General features: G+C 43.3%; 2 protein-coding genes across 6 annotated transcripts in view; one reads left to right on the top strand and one right to left on the bottom strand.

Annotated features, from left to right (window-relative positions):
• Positions 1–8,702, bottom strand: part of aplp2 (amyloid beta (A4) precursor-like protein 2) — a 47,232-nt gene extending 38,530 nt beyond the window's left edge. For all 4 annotated transcript variants that reach the window (XM_077540456.1, XM_077540458.1, XM_077540457.1 and 1 more), the window contains exon 1: positions 8,351–8,702. In XM_077540456.1, the coding sequence (XP_077396582.1) occupies positions 8,351–8,422 (72 nt within the window). In that variant the 5' untranslated portion in view covers positions 8,423–8,702. The remainder of the gene's footprint in view (positions 1–8,350) is intronic.
• On the top strand, positions 1,301–18,170 carry masp1 (MBL associated serine protease 1). Of its 2 annotated transcripts, none has more exons than XM_077540463.1 (12): positions 1,301–1,360; positions 11,236–11,464; positions 11,543–11,747; positions 12,418–12,549; positions 12,829–13,025; positions 14,051–14,198; positions 14,495–14,613; positions 14,881–14,962; positions 15,613–15,687; positions 15,781–16,028; positions 16,874–17,059; positions 17,213–18,170. In XM_077540463.1, exons 1-12 carry the CDS (start codon positions 1,317–1,319, stop codon positions 17,606–17,608), a joined length of 2,061 nt encoding a protein of 686 aa, XP_077396589.1. In that variant the 5' UTR covers positions 1,301–1,316; the 3' UTR covers positions 17,609–18,170. The 2 variants fall into 2 exon arrangements, with proteins under 2 accessions (XP_077396589.1, XP_077396591.1); XM_077540465.1 differs by lacking the exon at positions 1,301–1,360 and adding an exon at positions 10,923–11,018.
• Positions 18,171–18,686: the final 516 nt, after the last annotated feature.

Below are 18,686 nucleotides of genomic sequence, written 5' to 3'. Positions count from 1 at the left end.
ATGCGAGAAGCCCGATTTCTTCAGCTTCACGAAATTCCGCATGCGGCATCCGGAAGAAATTGAACGCTTACGGGAAGCTTCCGCATCGCCGCCGTCATTCCGCACTGAAGCTGGTGTGAATTGACACGTAGACTTGAATGCGTTGGAACCTTGCGGCGTCCGTCCGGAGAACGCACCGCGTCCGTTCCGCAGCCAGTGTGAATTGGGCTTGACGCTAATTTAACTTGACATGTGACCTGGCTTAACATGTCAGGTAACAACCAGTAAGTACAGTGCAGTATGTTTGTTGTATGAGTGTGTCACAACATGAACGCTTCAGCGCTGATTAGCAGCGAGTGCGACCGAGAGTCGTGCTGACAAGGAACATGTGTTCGCTCCACCTTTGACCACAGCTAACAAATCGTATTCTCGCCTCACTCTTCTCACATCCTGCTTCATTCTTTTTATTCTGTACACTACCAGCATCTCCTTTTAGCCCATTTATTCCAATTTCCAGCTCCCTTTTGTTCCTACAACCACCTCCTCACCTATTCCACTTGTATTGTCTTATACATTCCTGCTTCCTCCTTCTCGATTGCACCTCGCTATATCCTTCCTGTTTCCTCTTCCGTCACAGATATGTGGATACTTCATTCTAGATTCTGTTCTAGTCCTGCCATCTCATCATGCTCGATTCCGTGCCAGTCCCTCCTATTATTTCCTCCTTCTATTCCTGTCATCTCTTCCCGAGAGGAAACATGCCCGTGCGTACAATCCTGGCGAAGCATGCTAGGCAAGGCGAGCTAATCAGTGTCGTCAGCCTGCAGGGGACGGATGTCCTCACGAACGGACGGCAGGGACTGTTATGGGGGACAGATGGACCTGAGGCGGGCCTGACAAGTGCTCTATCACTCGCACACATTCCGCTTGATGTTTTATTAATGGAATAAAAGCGTGCGCGCACACACGGGAGGGGGTGAGTGGGTTTAAACCGCCAGCGTTGCCTCGCATCCCCCAGCGCAGCGGAGAAAGCATCAAATAATAAAGTCAGGAGAGGCGGTCCTGCTTCCAGCGGCGTTATTGGTGGGGATGGGTGGGGAGAGGGGGGTATGTTTTTGTGGAGCGACTCGCTCCATGGCAGGAAGAGAGCTGGCTCGCAGCACAATCCGAGCACAAAGCGCTGCATTCCTGCACGCCCGGCCGCACAAAGGCTATCGCCGCGCAGCTGTTGCGAGGACGCACAGGTGTGCTCGGCGGCCATGTTGTCCTACATATGACCAAATGAGTTGAGCGTTTCATAAAAAAAAAAAGAATGGCATCGGATATGGGGGTCCCACATGACCTGGAGTCCAATCCCAGCTGACTTGGGGCTACAGGCAAGGTTAGTGCTATCAGCTTGTGTATAAAATGTCCTTATTATGTGTCTATATTTACTCATGAAAAGTCCACAGGCGGCTGTATCGTTTTCCCACTCACCCCTAAATTTTACCCATTCAGCCACACCCATCGCATTGTCACCCTGCTCACCAAGTAACAGCTAATCATCAGTCAGCCACTAGTTAAGCCCCTCCTTCCTCATCGTTGCCTCGGTTATCACCACGGCCGTCTGTCCAGAATCACAAGTTCTTGCCTTGGCACTTCCTGTCTTCTATTTGCCTATCCCCGTGGCTGGCATTTGGCTTCAACAAAAACACAGTGAATTTCCCCATTCTGCCATCAGTGGATGATAGAGCATTAAAAAAAAAAAAAAAAAAAAAAAAAAAAAAAAAAAACGTATTTATATTAAGTCATTTTCAGCGATTCCCGTGGTTTTTGATGTACTGCATTTGGGCCCTCCACCCACCTGTAACTGATTTATTTATGAGTGGAACTTTATCAAGGTTGGAATATTTTATTGAACAACTAGACTAAGTGCAATTTCTGGAGAAAATGCGTGGGAATGCCGAAAGCTGAATGCTAAACTGAATGCTTTTGAAGTAAATTGAAATATAAATTATGTGAAAATTACAAAGTTTTAATTGAAGTTGAAAGATAAATGAATAAAAAGAACTGAGCTGGTAATGATGATCAGTTATACGTATGGAAGTGGGCGTGGAAAGTGGGACTTAGAAAAAGTTCAATGTCAGTCCCATTGAAAATGAATGGGGAGAAGTTGATATTTAAATTGTGCGAGTACTGCAAGTAACGTGGAATCAGACGATATCTACCCCGGAATGCGTACATTTTTGAAGCAGGTTGAAATTTTAACTGCGTAAATCGGAAGTATTATGTGGGAGTTGTTTCTCGGCAAAAAAGTGAGAATAAAAATCACAATAAATCAATCACAATAAATCACAATTCAGCATTCCCACAACTAATTCTTTCATTTAATAAAAAAAAAGAATTTTGAGTAAAATATTTCTCATGCCCTCCAACCCCATTTAAAAATGATCAAAACCCGCATCCAAAAATACGTACCAGGCCAGCTAGTGTACATCCCTTTCAAAATGTTAAATGAAAAGAGCCTCTTCCTCTAAAGAAAAAAAAAAGTACCATTCAAAACACAAATAAAGCTTATTTCCTCAGGCTTCTTAAGCCAGGACTGCATTTTTGCAAAAGCCTGTCAGGCAATGGGCTCTAGTCTTCATTATTTTTATTTTTTTTAACTGTACTTGTTTTTTGTCAAGATTATGCTAAAATACAATTCACAAACTATATTCAGTTCCCATTTAGGAGCAAACCTGAAATTTTGTCAATTATTCCTGTTAATTCACATGTAGTATATTCATATTACATCCCACAGAAAGCTTCCATTTTCGTGGCACGAGATCTGGAATCTTTTTTTTTTAAAACATATCATGTGCATCTACTTCATGTGTCTTACTAGAATCTGCAAATTGTCCTTACTTTTTTGCAACTTCAATATACCATGATGCCTTTTTTTTTGGTCACCAAATCAAGATTAAACTTCTTCCAGAAATATAAAATATAAAATAGAAATATTTTCTGTCCTACAAGATAATGAACCCAGAGCCGGGAGAGACAAAGGCAGGCACAGCGAGAGAACACGGCTCGCCTGATGAGACTTTTGCCTTTAAATCCGCACGATGAGCTTTTACGAGCGTGTCTGACGGTGCAGTTGCTGCGGAAAGGCGAGCGGAGGAAGGAAGGGAGACGGCAAAACGAGGCGGGAGGTACTAGGAGGAGGCTTTGGGGGGGGGGGAGAAAGAATAATTCCTTCCCCGCTGCTGGTCACAGGCCATTGTTTTGCTCTAAACACATCTTGCACGCTGCAGGATAATGTCGCAGTTGGTCGGTCCACAAATCTGGAGCCTCTTTCACGCAAAGATTCGGCAAAATTGCCGCGTGACAGCCAAAATGCAGCATTTTATATGGACTCCAGTAAAGGTGGGATATTGCCTTAACTGTGTGCATTTTTTTTTTTGTATGATGATGAGCTTTTTTATTTTTTTGTAAGAATAAAACGCATATCATTACAGGAACTTCAGGAACGTATATTACGTAACGTTATTATTATTATTATTATTATGTTATTATTATTGTTATGTTGTTAATGCACTCACACATTGAGCTGACAATTAGTGTAGGTTTTAAACATAGAAGGGCCAAAACATCCCTCATGAAAATTAAATTGCACTTAAAAAAAAATAAAAAATAGCCACCAGAGAGTGCTAGAACTGCACAAATGAAAATCAACCTGACTTTTTTTTTTTGAACATATGTGTTGCATTTAAATATCGTGAATATGACGGCTACGATATTGTGGCAGTTTTAATATCACGATATTGCACTTATTGTTACATCCCTACTATTGACAGCGGCTAGTAATCGAACTTGACGCGAATAGCAAAAATATGTGAATAATTGGTGCTTCTTTAAATTTTCCATGAAAAAAAATGGAGAACAAAACTCAAATATGACGGGGAGTAGACCAAAAAAAATGTGAATAGTTACGTGTTTCCACATATAACAGGGATAATGCTTCCTAAAAAAAAAATCCACAAAAATGTGAATTCTCAAATGCTGATCTGCGAATGTAACAGTTTTATCTCAAAAATATGATTTTATTCTCGCCAGATTATGATTTTTTTTTATCTTGAAAAAGAAAAATGCAATTTTCATGATATTTTTCCTCAACAAAAATGTGAATTTGTTATTGTAACATGTTTATCTCTAAAAGACGACACTTTTAGTTCCTAAAATGATGATGTTGGAAGTATTCTATTCACAGCAGGGCCCCTACGCCCATTCCATATCAATACAAACTCTAAAAAACTGTCAAAAAGGATGAAAATGACCACTTCTGCCAACTACCAAAAGTGCTTCCGAATGCAATTGAGACAATTTTCTCCTTCCCTTTTGAGCACTCAAGTGTTTTTTTTCTTTTTCTCGTCACTTAAGAGGATTCGCGACAATTGAAAACAAGCTTTTACCTGCTAATCTGCCAGTGAAGGGCAGCAGGGGCAGCAGATGATTGACACGACAGAAGGTGACAAGGCAGCCTGTCACACGAGGACATGATTAGCAATCCAAAAAGCTCTTTGCGGTTAGGGGGGGGGGGGGTTGATTTATCTGCCACAACAACAAAGCCTTGGGTCCTTCCCAAAACAAAAGGACCAACGCAAGGACGCATTCTTCAGCCATGTTATCATCGCTTTATCCTGTGCGACTCGCATACACTTGACTGAATGCAGCAGCATAAACGTGACAAAAGGAAACTGTTGACGGTCGTGTCTCAGTATGTACTCAACTTTTTAATAACACAATGTAGCGACATGCATTTGTAGACTGCAATACAGTTGTATCTCAAATTATTATTCCCCATTTAAATGAATGGAAATGCCATTCATCCGTTCCAGCCTACCAAAAAAAAAAAAAATCGGCATCGGTATCTGCCATGAAAAACAAACAAACATATTGGTCTATCTCTAATATATAGTGTCCAGAAGCAATAATTTGGACAATAAAGGATTTGGACCTCTAAAGAATTTCGATAATTGATGAGTTATCAATTACTCAATTACTCAATGAATAAAGGGAAAAGTTCCCCTTCAACATATAGCGCTTAGAACGAACATTTTTGTTGACAATTCAACAGAAATTTTTCAGCCAAATGACCTCTCATATCTGGAAAAACTCATAAGTAAGTAACTCGCCGGGTAAAGTATGACTACTGAAGTGCTTGCAATGACTGATGGATTGCTGTGCGGTCAGAACTCTCGCGGCCTTCGCTCAGGCATGGGTTAATTGAGAGTCAAGCTTATGTCATTTGTGCGATCAATACAAGCTAAAAATATCGACATTGTCATTAGGGATGGAAAAGTTTGGATCAATTATTAGCCCTTTTGTCATGTAGAATTTACTCAAACTGGGTTATGTCACGGTTCTGATAGTTGATATTGGGGAAAAACATACTGTTCTTTTTTACTTTAATACTATACAATAATTATTTTATTTTGAAGGTAGCCCGAGCACAGGTGGGGGTGGGGGGGTGGGGGGGAGGATGGTGGGCTAATAAAACGCGGGGGAAAAACCTCAAAAAACATTTACTAACTTTGGTACTGTCATTTCTGGGGTCACGCAAGGGTTAAGTTTGACTTTATGACCTGCTAAGTTGGGGTCACGACCATGAGGTCGAGTGTCTGTTTTGAACTAATGTAACCATCATGTAACCATCATCTGGTTTCAGCTGGAAAAACGCTATGTGATGTTTCAACTCTTTTTATGCTATGTGATGTCATGAGCTTTGTGATGTCATCTTTAATCTTTTACTTAGTCACAACAAATCAGATGGATTCACTGTCTGGAGTAGCGTTCTGAGAAGTGTTTTGTTTGTCGGATTATTACTTCTGTTCCCACTGTCCTCTGTGCGACTCTCTTTGTTTCTCGTCTAGGCAAGTTATGTTACACGCCTCTCGATGTGAATAAATAGTTAAAATCTTATTTGTGTCCACGCTTTGGGATCCAACCGCCAGCTCAGGACAGGTACTGTATAAACGCGAGGCTGTATGGAGTGAGAAAAATAAGCGTAGCATTACTTCTGCAATGCACACCCTCCCATTTGTTAAGGACAATCAGTAAAGATGAGCAACTTTATTGCGTTACGGGGAGTTAAGTTTATTTGAATGTGAAGCGGTTTCGTGCTGAGCCTTAGGCAATGCAACGTTGCTACCGTTTTCCATCTTTTGTTTAAACAAGGCTGTTGGTGTTGGAATGGTGAATAAAAACCGCCATCTTGGGAGAGAAAAACAGTATACTACATGTTTCAGCATCCTCTGCATGTTTCAGGTTGACTTTTTTCACAAATTCACCAATTTGTGTTTTATTCTGAGGAACTTGTCCATAGCTACTTGGTGTCAAAATTTACTTTACTAATTTATACTTCATCACATGACATTGTTAGCGTGAGTACTTTGTCCACACGGATTCTCTCTGTCAAGTGTTTATTGACATTTTCAACAGTGTTGGGAGGCCAATGAAGTCATATGTATTTGCTGTTGGGAGTGCAAATAAATCCCAAACAAACAAAGGAGACAAGAAGCACCATTCAGCTCGGCTATCGATTAAACAACACACAAAAAAAAAAAAATGCTTAGCATGCGACTCATCCGCCGCTGGCCGCCACCGTGCAATTCCGCCATTTAATCACGCTGACTGATCAGGAGGAGGCGTGCGTTTCCTCCATTAATCACCCCCGGGGAGGGAAGTCTGTCCCGTATCGACCGCCGCTCGGCGACATTGATTCCGCTTGGTGTTTTCTGGCCACACGGGGGTGGCACCTAGCGGGTGGTCCCGCCTCCAAATGGCGAGGAACGCTCACCGGCTGGAGATGTCGAACACGTGCGATCCAGAGCGAGGTGTGAAGTTGAAAGGGGGTGGGGAAGGTTTTGTTTGGACAGGAGAAGGTGTCGGACCACCAACCACGCTGTTTCCCAACCTTATTGAGCCAAGGCAAGTATTTTTTTTACATTTTTGAAGTCATACATTTGGACTGACATTCACATCTCAGAACAGTATGTGCTAGAGGAGAATAGAATGGCAAAGGAGAAGTGTTGTTGTAGATATCATTCATAAGCAACACAGTACTACAGGGGTGTCCAAACTTTTTCATTTGAGGGCCACATACAGAAAATCAGAAGGACGCAAGTTCATTATTATTTTCATTTTTTTTTTTAAGTGTATTACTTGTGCATCTTTTGGTGCTTTTCTATTGGCTGCTGCTAGATGACGTCACTTCTGTGTGACATACTTTCAAACATCATTATTACGGTTTATATCAAAATCAATCTACTAAAAATCACATTTAAAATCATCCCCATAGGCGCATGCATTAAATTAATTACCAAAGACGAAAACAAAGGACAGTTTTGCTATAATTATACTTAATTTTAGTTAGTTTTGTAAACATAAAATGTAGTTTCAATTAGTTTTAGTTTTTTTAAAAGCATTTTCGTTTTTATTCTATTTTGGTAACAATATTGTTTTTTATTTTTTTATTTTAGTTTTTTCATTAGTTTTAGTGACCTAAAATAACCTTTAATGGCACCTGTTTTTCAATACCCGCCCTTCTTACTTTGACCATCTCCAAACATTTTTCTTTTGTTTATTTGATTTGAACAGAGTCAAATGCCATTTTTAGCATATGAGGCGGGCCACTGAAAAATGGATGGCGGGTCGCAAATGGCCCCCGGGCCGTAGTTTGGACACCACTGTTTTAAACTTATTTAAACGCATATTTCAGCCAAAATAATAATAATAAATACCTTTTTTTACAGAAGAACTGCGATATAGCTGGGGTGACCCCACTGATCTGGGGTATCACCGGATCATAACACCTGACAAAACAGCATGTGAGGTCCGTCTACGGAAGGGTAAAAAAGGCTCCAATGGGATTAAAAAAAAGAAATAAATAAAAAAAAAACAAAAAAAAAAAACGTCCTCCTCTGTGTTAAAGATAGACTGTAAACAGCCAGTATGGAGGGAGGGAGGTTCCTGTGTGTTATCTGCGTGGTCCCCTGAGGCCTGGCAAGGCCACTCTCGTCTTTCATTTTGATGTCTGCACCACCACGCACCTTCTCGAATGAAACCAACGAGGGGGGTGGGGGGCATAGCTCCTATTATTCTGTGTTTCACCTCAGTCTGACGTTACCTTTATTGGACAATATACAACCAGAACACACAAAAAAACAGCACAAATGGACCAGACATGTTTCGGCGCCAATAAAACCACAGAAGAAGAGTGTTGACATACGTATAAAACCGTAATAAGTGTGTATAAAAACCACAGAAGAAGACTGTTGCCATACCTGTATACGCAATCATATATCGGTTGTAAAATCACAACAAAAAAAGAAGAAGCCTGTAAACGTACCTCGATGTATCCGGCCAACGATGGCACCACGACGGCCAAAAGCAAAGCTGATATCACCGGGACGGAACCCATCTTCCAACGAGTGGGGGAAATAACTCCTTCACAAAAAGCCGTCCGGCGTCAAGAAGATACAACTTAAAAAGTCTCCAAGGAACGCGACGATAATATCCGCTCTTCGCCACACGACGAGCAGGACGAGTCCTGCTCCTGCTTGTTTGGACGGGCGGAGGGAAAGAAGAAAGAGGAAAAAAAAACGCAGGGAGGGCACCGAGTCACGGAGTCGCTCGGTCGTGGAAATGTGGGCAGAGATTATTGGGAAGGCTGCTCTGTGCATGGTGCCGCCTCCCTCCTCTCTCACTCGGGTTCCGCTCATCCACTCACACGCACCGTTGGCTGCACGCATTGCGCCCCCTGGGTGGCATCCAACGGGAACTGCAGTTTTGGACCAAATCAAATCTCATAAAATCGGAAGGTATCAGGACTGACATCATCATGCCCGCATAAATATTGTGTTTTTTTTATTTTGTTTTTATTTTAGTCTAGCCCCATTTCTTAGAGAATAAAGGCTTTTGCTTCTGAAAAAGTGTGGATATAGTATTCCCAGAATAAAGTTGTATCATAGAAATTCACTTTAATAGAAAAATGAACGAAATTATTGACTTTCACATTTTACTCAATGTTTTACTTGATTTGCCTTCCAGGCAAATAAAACAGCTTTCATCCTTGACTATTTTAAGCGTAATCATGGTGGAGAGATAGATTTATGCCTCACATAAATACATTTTTTAAAAAGCCTTTAGGATTTGATTAAAGAGTCCCCGCCGTGTCTTGTTTCAATATTTCCTAATGGCGTGTTGATAAAGGCTGCTTTTAAATTTCCATCTTCGCTTCAGGCAGGTTATTAAGCGTTTAAACATCATCCGGCGATTCGAGTCAAAATGAGCAAGATTTGCATGTTGGGCCTAATGCAATGTGATCCCCAGGTGCCTCAGTTCAAAAAAGAAAAAAGAAAAGAAACGGTATGTCCGTTTTGTCACCTCTGTGAATTATGCTGGAGAAATATTATTCTATAAATTAAACACTGCATTGGCAGATGATGTGAGCAATCAAGAGTACTGCTTACGTTTGCAAAAGCTCAACGGAGGCAATAAATTTTAAAGTACTCATTTAGAATTGCTTTTTTTTTTCAAATATTTATTAAGCTACAATCTGTATTTAATATTTGGATACAGTACATTTGGAATCCAATACAGTTTATTTTCCTATATTCGTGTTTAAGAGAATTAACTATACAGTACAAAGAAGTATTTGAATGCTGATGTTGCTTTTAGGGAATATTTAGCATAGCATATTTAAGAATATTTAGGTAACTTATTTCATTTATTATTATTATTATTACTATTATTATTATTATTGAGTATTATTATTGAGTATTATTATTTTTATTATATTTAAGCATTTTAATGTCGCTTTTAGGGAGTAATTCTGCAGTTTTTAGATTATTTATTTAACTTTTAAAAATATTGGACGAGTGGTTAGCACGTCCGCCTCCCAGTTCTGAGGACTCCGGTTCGAGTCCAGGCTCCGGCCATTCCTGGGTGGAGTTTGCATGTTCTCCCCGTGCCCGCGTGGGTCTTCTCCGGATACTCCGGTCTCCTCCCACATTCCAAAGACATGCATGGCAGGTTCATTGATCGCTCCGAATTGTCCCGAGGTGTGCTTGTGATTGTGTGGATGGCTGTTTGTCTCTGTGTGCCCTGCGATTGGCCGGCAACCAGTCCAGGGTGTGCCCCGCCTACTGCCCAGAGCCAGCTGAGATAGGCGCCAGCACCCCCCGCGACCCTTGTGAGGAATAAGCGGTCAAGAAAATGGATGGATGGAAATATTTGAGGAAAGTCAGCTTTCGGCAGAAGAGCTCACTGAGAGATTCTCTCTAGGTAAAATAATATTAATATTAATAATAATAATAATAATAATAATAATAAGAAGAAGAAGATGTGTGATGTTGTCCTTCTGAGATAACAGTGACTTAACATTCCTGGCATATTTATAAATATAATTTAAAAAAAATATATATTAGAAAAGAAAGTCGAGGTTCATTTTGCAATTCCCAGTTCCAACACTAGATGGTAGCATTTACCCACATATTAGAATTAGATCCACTGAGTGGGCCTTCTCCATGATACGCGGGTGGAAGGTCAAAGGTGAGTGAAACAGGTTGTCTTTTTTTTTTTCTTTTTTTTTTTTATAACCTAATAAGAAACAGGTAGCTGTGCAGTGATTGTTTTAAGCAGAGTAATGAAAGAAAAATACATAAATAAATAAATAAAAAATAATTACAGCCCCCCCCAGAGTGTTTTTGCATTTAGTGAGATTTTAGTGAGACACAATCTAGCAAACAATATCACGCCCCCCCCCCCCCCCCCATCCCCCCCCGCCCCCCGACTGGGAGACCCCATGTGGCTTACATGAAGTAAGCTTGTGTGTGAGTGTGTGAATGAGTGGTTACAAAAAAAACATCACTGCCCGGCCACTAACCCCCGTTTCCATGGCAACCGCGCTGCCCGTGACATCACTGCAACGTCCACATTTCCAGGCTTGAGCCTCTCATTGTCCGTCACGCACACATGCACGCAAGACTTGGACGGCGAGACGCACGCAGCATGAGGTTTGATTGACTATCGATTGATTGATTGATTGATTTAATAATCTATGCTGTCATCTGGGGACTTTTGGCCCCAGTTGGACTGATTGTTGAGTGTCAACTTCAACTAGTTTTGATTCGAAGAGAGACTTAGCAGCTTATATGCCACCAGCGGACTTTTACTCATTTGTTGTTTGATTATTGATTACGTATTATCGTGTGTGTGTGTGTGTGCATGTAGGCGAGCGTATCTGTGCGCGTGCGTGCTGCTGGGCCTGGCGGAAGCCGAGCACGTCGTGTCGCTGACACGAAACTTCGGAATCTTCCAGTCGCCGAACTTCCCTGCCAACTATCCCGACAACGCGCACCATCGCTGGGACATCCGCGTTCCCAACGGCTTCCGCGTCCGACTCCACTTCAGCCATTTCGACCTGGAACCTTCGGACTTGTGCCAGTGCGACTACGTCAGGGTGAGAACAAATCGAAACGTACGCACAAACTTGCAAAGCAAAAACACGTGACGTGTGATGTTGCGTGCGTATGTGCAGGTGGAAACCGGGGGCGGGGCCTCCGACGAGGGCGGGGTTGTTTCCATCCTGGGCGTGTTCTGCGGCAGCGAGTCTCAAGATCCGGAGAACGTTCCGGGTCCCGAGCCGCTCGAATCTCCCGGAAATGTCGTCAGCGTCATCTTCTCGTCCGACTTCTCCAACCAGCAAAACTTCTCCGGCTTTCGAGCGCACTACAGCACGGTCGGTGCGTACGGGGCCGTCCGTCAGTCTGTCTATCTATTTATTTAAATACTGTATATGGAGAATTTTTGTGAGCTAGTATTCTCAAATAACTGACCTTCCTTCATACTGGTTGATCTCTTATACTCTGCTGCTACCTGCTAGCCATTTTTTAAATAACTACCATTGCTTTAAGCCACCTCTTCAGGTCAGAAGATGCATCAAAGCCTTCTCTATGCTCTAGCATAATAAAAAACATTAAAAAAAACAACAACAACATATACATATGTTTTTGGGCGTGAAGGACAAATTGTTATACTTTTTGGGTTTGAATACGTTAATGTAGTTTCTTTTGTTTTTATTTTATTTTATTTTGAAAAAATACAAATTTGAATTTTAGTTAGGTTTTTTTTTGTATGTACTTGTTCTACTTAATAAGCTTTGCGTTTAGCGTTCCAAACACGTTAGCATGCTTGCGTAATTAAGATCAACAAATTGTCAAAGGGTTTCATTATGATTGACGAGCGACCGGTCCCCAAAGCTGGGATAGGCTGAGGTTCACCCTCGACCAATCATGAGAAAAAATGAATTGAAAAATTTAAAACGATTGATTGATTGATAGATTGATTGATTGATTGATAACATTCACTGAGTTTTTGACTGGCGCGTTCCGTTTGCCCCTTTGCCAACCCGAGACGTTGACGAGTGCGCCGAGGGTGTGGACGAGGACGCCGCCTGCGACCACCTGTGTCACAACTACCTGGGCGGCTACTACTGCTCCTGCCGCCATGGTTACCAACTGCACCGCGACAACCGCACGTGCACAGGTCACAGCACGTACACACGCACACTGAAGTCTTTTTTTTTTTTTTTCCCCACCACTGAACGCGTGCGAAACAAAACTTGTGCAATTCGGATCAGCGCCAGAATGTTCAAACATGCTAACGACCTTTCCAACCTTTAAGCTACACTACAGATACAACAATGTGTATGTGACTGATAGCGTGGGCGGATTGCTTGTAAATATTTACACGTACTGCATTTTTCCAGTCACCCAGTTTGATTGATGAGGTGCATATCGTGACTTTGTGCGTGTGCGTGCGCAGTGGAGTGCAGTGGCCTGGTGTTTTCCCGGCGTGCGGGTGCCCTGAGCAGCCCCAACTTCCCGTTGCCGTACCCGAAGAGGACCGAATGCTCCTACGTCGTCCGTGTGGCGCCGGGACTCAAACTCCGCCTCCACTTTGATGACACCTTCGACGTGGAGGACCACCCGCAAGCCCTCTGTCCCTACGACTACATCAAGGTACGCAAATGGAGATGCACGTGTGGCAAAGTGGAATTAACTTTTTTTTGACTGGCAAATATGTTCGAATGTGTTTGCAAATACGTTTAAACATAGTTAAATACGTTTGAACGTATTAGTAGGCTAAATGCTAACAATGTAGCATCTTTTCCCATCATGTCAAGAAGTATTGACTTTCGCGTCTGGTAGGCTGAATGCTAACAATGTAGCATTTTTTTTCCCATAATGCCAAGCGTTATTGGCTTTCACGTCTGGTAGGCTAAATGCTAGCAATGTAGCATTTTTTTCCCATAATGCCAAGCGTTATTGGCTTTCACGTCTGGTAGGCTAAATGCTAACAATGTAGCATATTTTCCCATAATGCCAAACGGTATTGACTTTCGTGTCTGGTAGGCTAAGTGCTAATAATGTAGCATCTTTTCCCATCATGTCAAGCTGTATTGACTTTCACGTCTGGTAGGCTAAATGCTAACAATGTAGCATTTTTTTCCCATAATGCCAAGCATTATTAGCTTTCACGTCTGGTAGGCTAATTGCTAACAATGTAGCATATTTTCCAATAATGCCAAACGGTATTGACTTTCGCGTCTGGTAGGCTAAGTGCTAACAATGTAGCATTTTTTTTCCCATAATGCCAAGCGTTATTGACTTCCATGTGTGCAAACCCCGTGGCATCATGGAAAAAATGCCAAATGGAAATCTTGCACTGGAGTTATAACCATCATCATCCTAATAATCATAAATATGTACGGTTATGTTTTTTATTTTTTTATTTTTATTTTTTTAAAGAAAATATTGGTATAATTTAGGCCAAATCCTATGATTTTTATTTTTTTCAACTTAAGGGGGATAAAATGCTATGTGCTTAGCATTTAGCCTACAAGTTTGGATTTGTTTAATATTCATAAGTACTTGCAAATACATTCAAATGCATTTTAATACGTTTAAACGTATGCACAAAAACATATTTGTCCGTCAAAAATGTTTATTCCACCCTGACAGTTCCACGTTTCCGTCCATTTCAGATCCGAGCGGCCTCTAAAGAGTTGGGGCCGTTTTGCGGTGCTCGGTCTCCCGGCGTCATCCAGACCGACACCAATGTCGTCGCCATCTTGTTTCACAGCGACCACTCGGGGGAAAACGTCGGATGGAGGATGACGTACGTCTCCGAGGGTGGGTCGCACGCACGCACGCGAGTGGAGCTAACATGCTAATCAAGCTAGCTGGCATGTGTGTGTGAGTCATCCAGTTGATGGAATTTTGCCAAGTGGACTTGTTGTTGTTTGACGACCTTTCAACTTTGACCCAAAAGGCGTCTCTGTCTAACCTCTAACCCTCTCACAGACAATTGAGACAATGTTTGGGTAAAGTGAAGATGAAGTAGAAACGTCTCCAACGCATAATAAGCGTTCACTTGACAAAATCCTCTTTTTGCCGATTCCTGCATTACTTTTATTTTCTCGCGACAGGAAGTCAGTGCGCATCTCTAGTGCTTCTAGCCAACGCCACAGTGAGCCCGCTCCAGCCCGAATACTCGGCCGGAGACCGCGTCCGGGTCTCGTGTTCGCCGGGCTTCGTGCTCATCAAGGTGATGTCACTTCCTCTTTCGCACCTTCCCCTTTAAATACGGCTTAGTCAGGTAACAGGTGAGCTCCCATAGTCACTCTTGTCACCATCCACCCCTTTGACCTTGTGCTAGCAATAGTATTAACATTTTTGTGGCTTAAATGCCACAATTTGAATATAAAACCAATGCAATTGGTGTTGGCGGCCATGTTGCTGTGATTATTTGCATAACAGGAAGTCGCACATACGCCAGCAGGAAGAATGAAGCATTTGTTTTGTTGGGCGGCAGGACGGCGAGCGTGTTAAGGGCGACTTTGAGATGAGCTGTCAGGAAGACGGCACCTGGGATACAGAACTTCCTGTCTGTCAAAGTAAGAGTTGATCTCCTTCACTTCCTGTCTGCCAAAGTACAAGTTGGTCTCCTTCACTTCCTGTCTGTTATAGTATAAATTGCTCTTCTTCACTTTGTGTAAAAGTAAAAAATATTCTCCTTCATTTCCTGTAAAAATAAAAGTTACTCTTCTTCACTTCCTGTCTAACAAAGCAAAAGTTATTCACATCATGAAACTCCAGCTGTGGCCAGCCAATCAGCTCTTCCAAAGTCCAGGAGGCGGAGTCAAGGATATGTTATTGAAGGGCCTCTGTTACCACGGGCCCTGTTGATGGTTTGGTGATGTTGTCGTCAGTGCCAACATGACATCACATTCCACTGCATGTGATGTCATCATGGTGGTGAATTGCGGGAGTCCAGAGGCAGTGGGCGGAGCTTAAGTGCGACCCGATTTGGCACTGCTGAACGCTACGTTGAAAAATACACCGTCAATATACTAAACATCCCCGGGCATTTACAGTGCCGCTTGCTTGGTTCTGTTGTTGTTGTTTGTTTGTTTTTTAATATCATTTTACTTTATGTGTCACTATCTTTGATGTCATTTGTGTTTTTTTTAAGATAGATTTCGTGTTTTTTGATGTCACTTGATATGACGTGACTTTAGTGACTGATCTCTTGTACGCGTGTCAGGTGAGTACAGCTGCAGCCCAAATGGTCCGAGGGTCAATGACACGGTGGGGGCGGAGCTTCCAACCTGCGCGCCAGGTGAGCGCCGATGAGCCATCACGTTGTTGTTTTTTTGCCACCTTGTCGTGTCATTGTAACGGTGTCACGTCATGCGGTTGCCCGCCCGCTTAGCGTGCGGCCGCCCGTCGCGCCCGCTGGCCGTCCAGGTGAAGCGCATCGTGGGCGGTCGCGCGGCCGAGCCGGGCAACTTCCCCTGGCAGGTTCTGCTGAACGTGGAGGACTCGAGCCGCGTCCCGTCGGAGCGCTGGTTCGGCTCGGGCGCTCTGCTGTCAGACGCGTGGATCCTGACCGCCGCCCACGTCGTGCTCTCCCGCCGCCGCGACGCCCGCGTGGTCCCCGTGGCCCCCGAACACATCAAGGTGACGGTTGACAAGAGCCGCTATTCGGGTCAAGTATGATCGAAGATGCCCTTGAGCAAAGTCTCAAAACGCAAACCATCAACATTACAAGCTCTTTCTTCGGTGCCATCCACAAACTATTTGGGTTTCGGTGGTGTTCAAAGCACAGCGGATGTCATCCCTAACCCCAAAATCCTGAAACCCCAACCCTAAAACTTTACTTTGAAGCCCCATCTCCTAATTTGAAAACCTAACCGTAATTTGAAACTGTACTTTGAAATGGTAACCCCAATTTAAAACCCTACTTTGAAACCTTAGCCCCAGTTTGAAGCAGTTTGAACAGGAAGTGACCCAGAAGTCATCTGATCTCAACAGGAAGTGACCCAATTTCAATAGGAAGTGACCTGATTTCAACAAGAAGTGACCCAGAAATGGCCTAATATCAACAGAAAGTGACCTAAAATCAACAGGAAGTGACCTGATTTCAAGAGGAAGTGACCCGGAAGTGACCTAAAATCAACAGGAAGCGATCTGATTTCAACAGGAAGTGACCTGGAAGTGGCCTAAAATCAACAGGAAGTGACCAATTTTTAATCACCTATTTAAAAACCTACTTTTAAACCACACCCATAGTTTGAAACCCTACTTTAAGAACGTAACCCTAGTTTAAAACCCTACATTTGAAACCATAACACCAGTTTGTAAACACACTTCAAAAACTAGCCCCAAATTTGAAACCCTACTTTGAAACTCCACCCCTAGTTTGAAACTCTAACCCCAGTTTAATGGTCAGTGGTCTCATATTGGTGGTCTTCTTTCCTTGTGTACTTGTGCGGTGGCGTGATGTCATGTGCGTTGTCCGCCAGGTGTTGGCGGGCGCGGTGGACATGCGGGACAAGCGGGCGTCGGCGGTCCTGGCCGTGTCCCGGGTGCTGGTCCATCCCGACTTCCGGCCCAGCGACTTCGACAACGACATCGCCCTGCTGAAGCTGAGCGTCAGGGTGGAGCTGAACCATGTCGTCCATCACGTCTGCTTGCCGCCGTCGTCGCAGGTACGCAAACCAAGCGGGGGACGCAAGTTCAATTTTAGCCATGCCCCAAAAATCTTAATAACTGGAATGGTGAAAAGAGCTCCCAATCCATGCAAGTTTTCTGCACTTATCGTCAAACATATCAAGCTCATCTCTGACTTCTGCGCCCGACAGGGCGACGCCCCCGCGCCCCCACCCCACTCTCTGGGCGTGGTCGCCGGGTGGGGCGTCTCGCACCCCGACGTGACCTCCGACCTGCTGCAGTTCGTGCGGCTGCCGGTGGTGCCGCAGGGCGAGTGCCGCGCCAGCTACGCGGCCCGCGCGGGCGGCTACAACGTCAGCGACAACATGTTCTGCGCCGGCTTCTACGAGGGCGGGCGCGACACCTGCCTGGGCGATAGCGGGGGCGCCTTCGTGGCCCAGGACTCCGTGAGCCGGCAGTGGGCCGTGTTTGGCCTGGTGTCGTGGGCGGGGCCCGAAGAGTGCGGCAGTCGGCGGGTGTACGGCGTCTACACGCGTGTCAACAATTACCTTAAATGGATACAGGAGCACATCCTGGTCGTCCCGTGATGCCTCACACATAGAACGACATCTTACGATTCTGGCACAACTATGTAATCGAAATATAAAAATAAAGACATAGCAATTTTGACGCTAAACACACTGATGACCTCATCGCTTCAACAGATAAAAGTGCTCGATGATATTGTGATTTGACACTTCCACTGAAAATCACAATCATCAGCACAAAAACGTTTGATCGTATCAAGGTGAGCCAAAGCACTACTTTTATCCTAAGTCCACATCTCTTAGTGAACCCCTTGACCTCCTAATCCTCAACGGTGGATCTCGGAATACTGCCATCAAGTCATTGTTTTACAAAGATGGTGATGATGAACACACGATTCCTTGCTACTAGGTTTGCAGCCTGCCAGCATTTTTTTCAATCAGACGCCTACTAATTGTTATGCACCTCCTGACCAGTGGCTGGCGCTACTTACGACAAAGCATTACTGTGTGTGCGTGCAAGTTCATTCAGGTTAAACAGGACTGATTTCTTTTTTGTACATTTTATACATTGTTAATAAACGGCACATTTCCCAGAGGGAGCCATCCCAAAGGGATCAATCAAGTCAAGTCTAAGTCTATTATGTGCAAAAATCTTCTGTGTGCTTTTGGGAAATCCGCCATGTAGTAGCTTTAAGTCCCCAAGTTGTTGGTGTCACTCAAGAAGAAGAAGAAGAAAAAAAAGGTATACCTTGATGCATCTGTTTTTATGCTGCCTGTTCCTCGATATTGTCATGCCATTTATTTTTAATCACTCGAGGAAATATGGTGTTTTTACTGGCAGTATTCATGATCGGGTTGTAACGTGTAATTGTGCAAACGTTTTAATGTGCAATAACGGTATGACATTTTTTTTCTTCAGAAGCAAGATGGCGCCTGATGGCGGGCATTGTTTTTTTGTTTTTTTATTTTTTTGTTGAACTTTTTTTCTTTTTAAATCTGTTATTGCACATGCACATGGGCTACATCAAATCCACAGATCAGAACATCAGCAATGCATCCAACAATCAAAACAAGAAATAATAAAAAAAAAAAAAAAAAACTAAACTTGCAGTCAACAAGCCATTAAAACAAACTTTCA

This window comes from Festucalex cinctus, chromosome 13 (genome assembly GCF_051991245.1).
Source record: "Festucalex cinctus isolate MCC-2025b chromosome 13, RoL_Fcin_1.0, whole genome shotgun sequence".
Classification (NCBI taxonomy): Eukaryota; Metazoa; Chordata; class Actinopteri; order Syngnathiformes; family Syngnathidae; genus Festucalex; species Festucalex cinctus.
The sequence above is the reverse complement of the archived record's forward strand: the minus strand, read 5'-3'. Positions and strand labels throughout refer to the sequence as shown.